Below are 9,819 nucleotides of genomic sequence, written 5' to 3' on the forward strand. Positions count from 1 at the left end.
GGGTTTTTGTTTTGGAGTAACTCTATCCTCATATTTATCTGAGACCAAATGGACTGAAGATTTGAAAAATACTATGGACGGACTGTGGTGACAGTGACGTGTTTTTCAGATCTCAAAATGCACTGATAAGCCGAAGAGACATGCTGTGCGTGTCCTTTGTCCCAAAGCCCTTATGTACTGCACAAACATGTCGAAAAATGGTGTCACCTGCTGATATCCAGTGTTAAATACTATATTTCTTACATATTCTATGCTTTTTGTAAAATACCTTTATCAATGATTTCACCATTAATCATCTATGTAGCCACTTTCCTTACTTTTTGTTTGCATTTTTATTTCTTTATTCTTTTGGTTTCGGCCCCTTCTCCCACATGAAAACACCACATTTGAGTCCACTCATGTCACTGCAGTTCATCCATCAGCTGTGCGTGTTTGCGAGTCCGTGGGGAAGTGTAGGAATGATCGGTCCAGGCTAATTACCTCGAGTCCATCAACGTTTCCATCAGGAAGAGCAGCTCCATATGGTTCCCTCACTCACGGGAGCCTGTGAACCGTCGCTGTGGCTCGGATGATGGACGTCCAGCGTGACCTTACAGGGCTGATATCTGTCTCCGTGGTGAAAAGATGATTCAGCATCTGGAGTTGTTGGTCAGCAGTAACTCAGCTCCAGGTGCTGAGATTTCTGAAAAAATGTCTTTCCTCTAGTGGCGTGTCCTCGTTTTGACTTTGCTGTGTGTTGCTGTTTTGCGACAGCACAGTGTAGTGTGCAGTGTAGAATTATTGCAACTTAATGCTCACCAGTTTGTTGATTTTAGTGAGTGAAATTATTTTTAAAAAGCTGTAAAACTTGAATAGTCTGTTGGGAGGAGCTGCACCTATAATAGCTGCACGTAAGAGTCCATTCATGCATAGAGTCTATAGATAATAAACCAGGATTACCAGTATCAAAAATCTGAAATGAAAGCTGTCAGGCTAAAGTGATGTAACTGGTGGGAGATGGATGGGAAATTTTAAAGATTTAAAACTTGATCAAACTATTAAATACATATTAAGCACTACTTTTTCATCCGGGTTCAACCAGTGCTATCACTATGATGAATTTGCTGGTGGAAAAAAAAAAACTGTGAACAGTGTTTCCTAAAATATCTTTATTATCAAAATATTTATATTTTAATAAACACAATACTGCAACACTGCACAAACATCTATTTTATTTCTTGCAAAGTCCACCCATAGCAGCTATGATAACTCATAGCTGCTGGTTATGTTTAGGCACTAAGAAGCATCTGGTTAAGTTAACATTAACAAACTGGACATTTTTCCTCTATTAACATTTAATCAAAAGTAATGTGCTAATCTTAATTAAGATACCATATCTTGAACTCAGGAAGCTAATTAAAGATTGGCAGCAAGCTTCTATCATGAAACAAATAATACAATCTCTTGTCTTAACTGTCAAACGTCATATGTGCTTGTTTTGTTTAGTTTTAAACTACATTAAATAGGTATATACATATATATATACTGGGAGATTATGGGGTAAATGCTTCTTGAGACCAGGATTGTTATTTTTTATTGCAGTACCATGAGTGGCCACTGGGGGGCAAATTAGCAGCGGGCCTGAATCTTGGCTTCACAATCAGCTCTGATATTACATCCATGAAATGAATAGAGAGAGAAGAGAGGAGAGAGAGTGAGAGAGAGCTGTCTCATGCAGGCCAGGACAGCTGACAGCTGGGTTCAGCTGGGGTCAGAGGTCGTAGATTGGCAGCAGTGGGGGAGTGAATTGGAATCTAAAACAACAGGAAGACACACACACACACACACATACACAGTTCCGGGACTAGAGACGAGCGTGGGCCTCCGGATGTGACAGACAGTTGACTAGAACTTCATCCAGAAGCTTTCCCTGCGTGTCTGTGTGTCCTCATATTACTTACGTTGTGGGGACATAAAACTGTTTACTCAGTCACATTGTGGGCACCTGCCTCTTATCAGAGGTCATATATGTAAATCCTTTTATTATAGTCTGAAATCAGGTAAAGTGGTGATAATACACTTTGAAGTATACCTCCTCCATATTGAGTTGAACAGACTGAATTAGATTGCAGAGGTGTTTCCTAATAAAGTGTACAAGTAGTGGATGTAAGCAGATGGAGATTTGTTTTAGTAATGATAAATGCTTTGCTGGTTAATACATATACTCATCTGCCACTTCATTAGATACACTAGGGAAAACAAAATAATTGTAATAGAACAGTTCTTATTAGTTTGCTGATACCTTCACAAAGACAAAAGTTTGGTTTCACTGGGGATTGAACCCAGGACCTTCTGCCTGTAAACATGGTGCTTTTACAGGTCGGCCTGAAATGCAGGACATTGGTGCAACCAGAAAAACAAAAACAGCAAAGTCTACATTAATTTGAAAAATATATATAGAATTGTGTATTTTCATACAGATAAATAAATGTGGTAATTTGTATTTTGTAACTCCATAGACTCACGTGTCTTCTTCAATTTAAGACCTCTCTGTGAATTCAGATGGAAATAGACCAAAAACAGTAGGGAAAAAGGTTTAAAATACATTTATAACATTTGAATTATACAGTTAAATGAGTAGGGTAAAAGTAGTGTTAATGTTAAGGTTATTAATTTGAAACAGTTGGAACTTTAAAATGAATGCTCTTTTAACACTCTTTTATCATATGATAATATGCGTTGAGATAATACAGTTGCTTTAATCCTTTGTGGTCATGTTTATCCCTGCACATCATGAGCCTCATATTATGTGCTCTGATGCTGCCCTCTGGTGGACATAACGAGTCTCTACAATAGAGTTTGTTCAGATTGGTTATGAACACGTGGGGTGATAATCACAGAGGATATAATGATATGATATGATTCGATATGATATGATATGATAACAAACTGGTTTAACAACTATAAAACTACTATAAATATAGCATTTAGTCCCTTCAATTTTCTGAATTTTTGTATGGCTTTGTGTACTTTTTGGGCATTAAACTGCTTTTTAATCTAAACAATCTATAAACTTCACACCGTGAATGTGTCAATGGTGGAAGTGCGAGCAACTACGTAAAGTTCATTAGAGTTCATTTGGTCATTTGACAGTTTGGAAAACTCTCCACTTCATTTGCTTGTGGGGAGTTAGGTGATAAGATGAATACCTGCCTCTTGTGAAGCTACAGCTAGCAGGTAGTTAGCCTAGCTTAGCTTAGCACAAAGACTTAAAAAGGAGGGAAACTGCGAGCAGGGGTTTGTCCAAAGTTTAGAAAAGTCTGTCTATACCAGCACAAAAAACAGCATATCCCTCTATATTTTTACCACTGACAATATACAAAAATAGTAGCACATAGTTACACATAGTAAGTTTCCTGAAATGCTGTTTTGAAGCTCAGTGTAGTGGCTCCATCTACAAGATATAATACCTGACTAATTCAAAAATAGGCAAAGAGGTGGAGCGTGAGTGGAGTGGAAGCAGACTTTAAGACTTGACACAATTTAAACAAATTAGTTGCCTACAGTTGAAAAGAGAGGGACGGTATCCAAGTAGCACACAGGCTAAGCAAAACTGAATATAGGTGAGAAACCAAAACAATCATTTTGGTCTGTAGAGGAGGGAGTGATGACTCTACAAGCTCTCAGAGTCTTTTATTACCAGAACAGAAACCAGAAACGTCTTTTCAGTTGTGAAGAAAGGGGAACTGACACAGACAAGTATGCAATGAGCGCTTTCCATAGCTTAAGTAAATTACTCATCATTATTATTTTGCATATATGTCTCATTTCAAACCATGAAACTTGATAATGTCTGTGAGAACTTGCTGAGAGAAGATGGTTAAAGACATCCTGCCAACAAGCTGTAACATTTCATAATTTAGTTTGACCTCTGTTCAGTGAAGCATTGTAAGTAAAATGACTTGAACCTCAGCTCTCCCTCTGTTTCTCAAAGCTTTGTAATGAGTTTAAAAAAAACATTAAATGGTATCTGTTCTGCACCAAACAGCAGACAATTAGAAACTGGCTGCTTAGCTTTCCTTCACCAGCTGGATAAGACCAAATCCAGTTAAAAGGAAGCAAATTAGTGTTTGCTCGCTTTTAGAGACAAATTATCTATTTCAATAAATTAGGGCAAACGGGTGACAAATGAGATGTGGTGACTCTTTCAGGCCTTTTACCAGCACCTTCTCATGTGTGGCTGGTTTAGGCAATCAACACTTGTACTAGCTTTGCAAGACAACTGGGGGTGCAGAAGGCGAAACAGGGTTTGATGTAAAGTTCTAAAAACTCAGGACGCCACCAACCAGAGGGCGTCCTGACTTCCTATGTTACTGTGGCTAGGGTGGACAAACTGTAGTCATAAAGAGTCAATTCCTGAGGGATACATAAAAACTGAAAGCTGGTGAAAAGGTTGGTCATTTTTCCAATGTCTTCCACCATTAGCACAGTCGCTAATGTTAGCTGTCTCACCTCCAAGTCACTTCTTGACTATTATTGAAGGTTTTTAAAGTCTATGAGAATGGACCCCCGCATGGCTATTGTTTGTCCAACCTAGGAATATTAACATGAGGTTGGGACTTGACAAAGGCTTGGGGCCCTCTATTTGGTGGTTAGCAGAGCAGCCAACACAGCGTCACTTGGTAACCAATAACCATAAGCTATAGCTTTAAATTAAAACATACAGTCACTCTGGAATAATAGTACTGGGTTCAAACTACTCAAGTTTAACAAAACAGTTTTTAAATTTGTACAAGATATGTTCCACCTCTGCGATCTTAAGACTGATAGCTCTGTCTTTGACCTGACCTGTGGTTCTTGGCTGACCCCTGGTCTGACTGGGCAGATTTCAAGCAGGTAACTACACCTCCTGAAGACCACACATGAAATTAGATGAAGTTGGAAAATAACCTTTTTTATTACTCTACAGTGAAGATCTTATCCACTAGTGAATGTATCTACACCAATCAGGTATAACATTAAAACCACTGACAGGTGAAGTAAATAACATTGACCATTTTGTGACAATACAATGTTCTGCTGGGAAACTTTTGGACCTGGCATTCATTCATGTGGATGTTACTTTGACATGTAGCACCCACCTAGACCAGACCAGTGACCCCAGTCTTGTTTTACATAACAGGGGTGGACAAAATAATAGAAACACCTCTTTGTATGCAGTTCAACTGGCCCTTTGAATTAGTTTCACTTTATAAACTAATAACTGAGTGTATATTCAGGTATTTTAGGATCACTTTTGGGTGTTTTTTTATATCTCACGTGGTGTAACTTGTACTTTCTATTGATATAAAGAGTGCATTTGATAGCGTATCTTATTAAAAGGTTTATATTAATTTGTATGGCACTTCTTCTAACATTTCTGTGTTAAGTCACGCATTTTCGGAAAGTCCGGGAAGTGGAAACTGCTCTAAATGAGAATGAAACCACGTGAATGGTGACGGCGGTTCATCTCCGGGGGAGGACGGCGCTACCGACCCGCGGCGCTGTTGTGCGCAAAGCGAACCCGCAGCAGGCCCTGTCCTGTCCGCCTGTCTGTCTCTCTCTCGCTGTCTCTCTCTCTCTTTCTCTTTCTTTCTCCTGTCTGTCTCCACAAGTCTCTTCTTCAATCCCACCAAACTCCTCCTGGCCGAGGCTGAAAAGCTAAACGCGCCCCAAATAATCACGAGTTTTCACCCACTCAGAGAGAAAGTGGAGTGGCTGCAGGGAAATAATGATCACGTCGAGCTTTTAGGCTGCCTTCATGTCACCAAATTAGTAAATCCAACCGTGTGTTTCCCGGATGAGAGGAGTGTTTACGGCCGTTTCGGTTGCAAACGCTGCTTCCCACATCGCCACCCGCTGACTGGAGTGGTGCTGTATGTGTGTGTGTGTGTGTGCGCGTGGAGGGGGGGTATTTTTTACACCTGAAACAGCCCCCTCTCTATCCGCCCTCCCAGCACATATCGTCTCTAAAATCTTAATATCTGCAGATTTCCTCCTCTTACAAAACCAAACACACCCAAGCACCAAAAATCTCGCATGTCTCCCAGCTCAGCTCCGGCCGAGAGCTGCAGTTGTTTTCCAGCTTTCACCCCTCCGTGTCTGAGAGAAGGGAAAAAGCTGACCGTGGTTTTTTCTTCCTGCACAAAAACTGGAACCAAACAACCACGGTCGACGGTTAAAGTGCCATTAAATGTTGTGGTTTTTGCTGTCAGACGTGCGTTTGGCATACATGCATAGACTCTCTCTCTCTCTCTCACACACACACACACACACCAGTGGATTGTGCCTCAGTCCCCCCCTTGTCGTGGCAGAAACGCTCATATGACTTTGGGAGGTATAACATGTAAAGAAAATGTTCCTGTCGTGGCAAGGCTCAACCCAGGCTCCAGAAACCCATCCAGAGCAGAGCAGAGGTGCGCTTTGTGGCTCAGATTCTCCGTGTCGGGGTGAACTTTATATCGAACATATATTAACACTTTATGGCCTGTTTTTTTTTTTTTCCTCCTCTAAGGCTGGAGGACTCCATTTTGAGGAGACCGGGTGTGCAGCCAGAGACTGCACAGCAACTCGTCTCAGGAAAGGAAACCCATCTGTTTTTCCGGGTAGCCTGCCGCACCATTTCACTGCTCCTCTTCAGACGTGTTGGTGCTGGTGGGGGACATTTTTGAATAATTATTTTTCTCATCTCCAGGCGCATGTGTGCTGCCCAAACCAAGCGCGTCTCGGGTTGTTGGAGGTGGTAGTAGTTTTGGGGAAGGAAGATGCCAGATGTTGGCACAAGTTTGGCACGTGTCATGTCACTGCTGATGGCAGCTTGGTTTGGATTAATAACTGATGCTTGTAATTAAGGAGAAGGGGCGTGGCGATTTTTTTAGGAGGTGGCGTGTGGTCGTCTTTTTTGGGTTCTTTTCTGTTGGGTGGCTGTCAGCTCAGATTTATTTTTTTACTGTTATTATTATTATTTTTTTCTTCTTACAGAGAGATTTACGGCCCCTTCTGTGCTCCACGCTGTTGGACCGGCTGGGGAGGGAGGCAGTGGTGACGACTGGCAGTGCGCACAGCAGAGAGAGAGAGAGACTGACTTTCAAGGGGCATGGCAGAGTCTGCAGGCAGGAAATAGCCATGCAACAGAGTAAACATCCATAGACGGGGGCATTTTAAAGTTGTAGTTATTGCAAAGCAAAAGGGGGAGTGTCGCTGGAGGAGCACAACACGCCTGAATTTCAATTCCAAGGGCCGCTGGACCAGGCTTTCGCGCATGTAGAGAGGGAGGAGGAGGAGGAGGGAGGAGGTGTTGGAGGTGGCGGTGGTGGTGGAGGGGGGGAGCGAGTGAGTACGTTTCACAGGATCCAGGCCTAGTAGTATTGCCGCTGGGACTCTCCTCATCCGCTTTCAAAAAATTGGAAATTAGCACATTTAAACGCCACAATGAGCGGGTTGAGGGCCACTTTTGCGATGTCCGACACCGGAATGGTAAGATTCTCGCGACAGATCCCGTGTCATTTGGCGTTTTCTCCGTGATTTTGCTGTTTGATGCACATAGCCTGCATCTGTCGGGAGGGAGCGAGCGTGCGTGCGTGCGTGTGTGTGTGTCAGCGTGTTGTGTGTCAGTGTGTGTAGCCGACGTGAACTTGCGTGTCGTCGTCTTTGCATGCTATCCGGCGTTTGTGTGTCTTTTCTTGTGCAATTATTCGGCCACTGCAAGCCACGGGCGACACGCAGACACACATGCAGCTGCACACACACCTTTATATATACATATGTATGGATACACACACGCACGCGCACGAACGGGTCCATTTTAATTCCCCAATTCGTGTTTTTTTTTTAGCGCCGGCGTGTTGACGTGTGGATGATTTTAACATGACGCTAGAATATAATCTCAGAGGCTCCGCTGCCTGTATGCTACATGTGTGTGAGTTTAGAGGCTGACCTTATAGCGCTTGATGTCATTTTCATCATATCGCGATAACGGTCCTGGAAAGGATTTACGACTCGGCTGCGGCGTTTGCGCAAAACCTCTCCTAGAAAAAAAAAGAAAAAAAGAAAATGCCACATTAGGCCGGTTGGCTCGTCGTCAGTGAGTCTGTTTACGTCTTTATTTTGACACCGTGTGAAGGCAGGTTGTGTTGTCCTGTATGGGTCTTGTTGTTGCCTGAGCTCTTTTAAAAATATCTCATTACCAGCTGCCTGGGATAACTTTAGATAAGCTGCAGCAGTGTTACGACATTTTATTGAATGAAAGGAAGATTTGCTAAAAATATATCATCCTCTGTTTATTTATAATTGAGGTGTTACAGATGGATATTATGAAATAGCAAGTGAGACCTTGAAAACTCATACTGTAGCATTGTATTGGACTTTGATGTAGGAAATGTCTTTTGAATTGTCCTGTTTATGTTTTTTTTGTGATAGCTTCCTCTTCATGTTTCAGGGAGGGATCATGCCAGCATGAGTGGGCCTTACCCAGGCCCCGGCAGGGAGACTCATCAGTCCGGCTGCCCTTTGACCCCTGGCCGTGACCTCTCCACCCACCCCTGCCCCTCCAGACGGCATGATCACAGGCCCGGCCTAACCATGTCTGCAGCCGCCTCCTCCCTCAAGCATGCATCTGTCTATGGGTTCGCACAAAGGGACCACAGCACCTCTTCCTCGCCCACCTCCTCTTCTACCTACAGCCCTCTCAGGAGGTTGCAGCATCTCACCACCATGGTCAGCCAGCCGGACCTGGTCCTGCCACTGAGGGAGCCGGAGAGGAGCTGGGAGTGGGGGACACATAAGAAGGAGAGGGGGAAGGTGGCGAGGGACTCCTGGGCTGATTGCACTAGCAGGGATTATTCTGGCAGCCAGATGACAAGCAGAGAGGAGAGCTTTGGAAACTCTCCTGCTAGACAGAAACAACCCCAAGTCCAAACTGGAAGTAGAGACCCACCTGCAGCCAGCAGTCGTGATTCAGTTGCTTCGGAGAAAAAGGCAGAAGGTGGTTTGTCAGGGCCACCGAGCCCGGCCTTCTCTCTTGATAGCAACAGCCCCTTTGCCAACGGTTTACTCCACTTTGAATCCTCTTTGTTTGAGGATGACGACAACGACGAAGAGCAAAGGACTGCGTCGCCCACCAGAGGCGTGCGGGAAACACACGAGAGGCCAGGCAGTGTTCTTCAGTCCGCTACCACAGACTCAAATTTGGACTCTAAGGGTGCTACAGTGTCATCAGCCAAGGTTGTCACCCGGTCCCAGTCCTCAGGTCAGCGAAGGAGATACTGGGACGGCTCGGAGGACGAGTGGGAAAGCGACACCGAGCTGTTTCTGTTTGAGGATAGTCCCTCAAGGCATTCAGTGGCAAGTTTTACCCTCATCAATCCAAGTTGTCTCAAATGAACTGCTTTTCATCTTAGATAGCTTTCTTTCTGGAGTAGATGGGTACAAATAGTAAAACTTACAAATGGTCAAAGCCCGACTGGCTAAGAAATACCTGCTGGTTGGATTGTAGAAGCTTTTCACACATAAACCTGGAGGAGAGTTGAAGGGAGAAATTTTACCATGCAGCATATGTTGAAAGGAACTGTTGTATGCCCATGGCTAACTGATCAGGATTTGTTATAAAGACTCGTGCTACATTCAAACTATGAGTCCAAGAAAAATGTACCTGGCATACCTAGTAGTCCTAGTAGTCTACCAATTACTGCCACCCCTTGCTGAACTAAACTATTTTAATCTCTCTTTAATAGAAAGTTTGGGGGAATAAAACACCTCATCGGTGGAAAGAGTTGAAGCCAACTCAACCTTAATGTGTAGCGC

The 9,819-nt window shown here is 43.4% G+C and overlaps 1 protein-coding gene across 3 annotated transcripts; it reads left to right on the forward strand.

Annotated features, from left to right (window-relative positions):
* Positions 1-6,536: 6,536 nt before the first annotated feature.
* Positions 6,537-9,531, forward strand: LOC311502793 (uncharacterized protein). Of its 3 annotated transcripts, none has more exons than XM_084565178.1 (2): positions 6,537-6,623; positions 8,456-9,531. In XM_084565178.1, the coding sequence occupies exon 2, from the start codon at positions 8,473-8,475 to the stop codon at positions 9,397-9,399; it is 927 nt and encodes a 308-aa protein (XP_084421304.1). In that variant the 5' UTR covers positions 6,537-6,623; positions 8,456-8,472; the 3' UTR covers positions 9,400-9,531. The 3 variants fall into 3 exon arrangements, with proteins under 3 accessions (XP_084421304.1, XP_084421302.1, XP_084421303.1); XM_084565176.1 differs by lacking the exon at positions 6,537-6,623 and adding an exon at positions 7,371-7,494; XM_084565177.1 differs by lacking the exon at positions 6,537-6,623 and adding an exon at positions 7,610-8,101.
* The last annotated feature ends 288 nt before the right edge of the window (positions 9,532-9,819 follow it).

Source organism: Chelon labrosus (assembly GCF_963514085.1).
Source record: "Chelon labrosus genome assembly, chromosome: 17".
Classification (NCBI taxonomy): Eukaryota; Metazoa; Chordata; class Actinopteri; order Mugiliformes; family Mugilidae; genus Chelon; species Chelon labrosus.

Coding starts and splice junctions, on each gene's coding strand:
- LOC311502793 (XM_084565178.1), top strand. CDS start 8,473: ATGAGTGGGCCTTACCCAGGCCCCGGCAGGGAGACTCATCAGTCCGGC.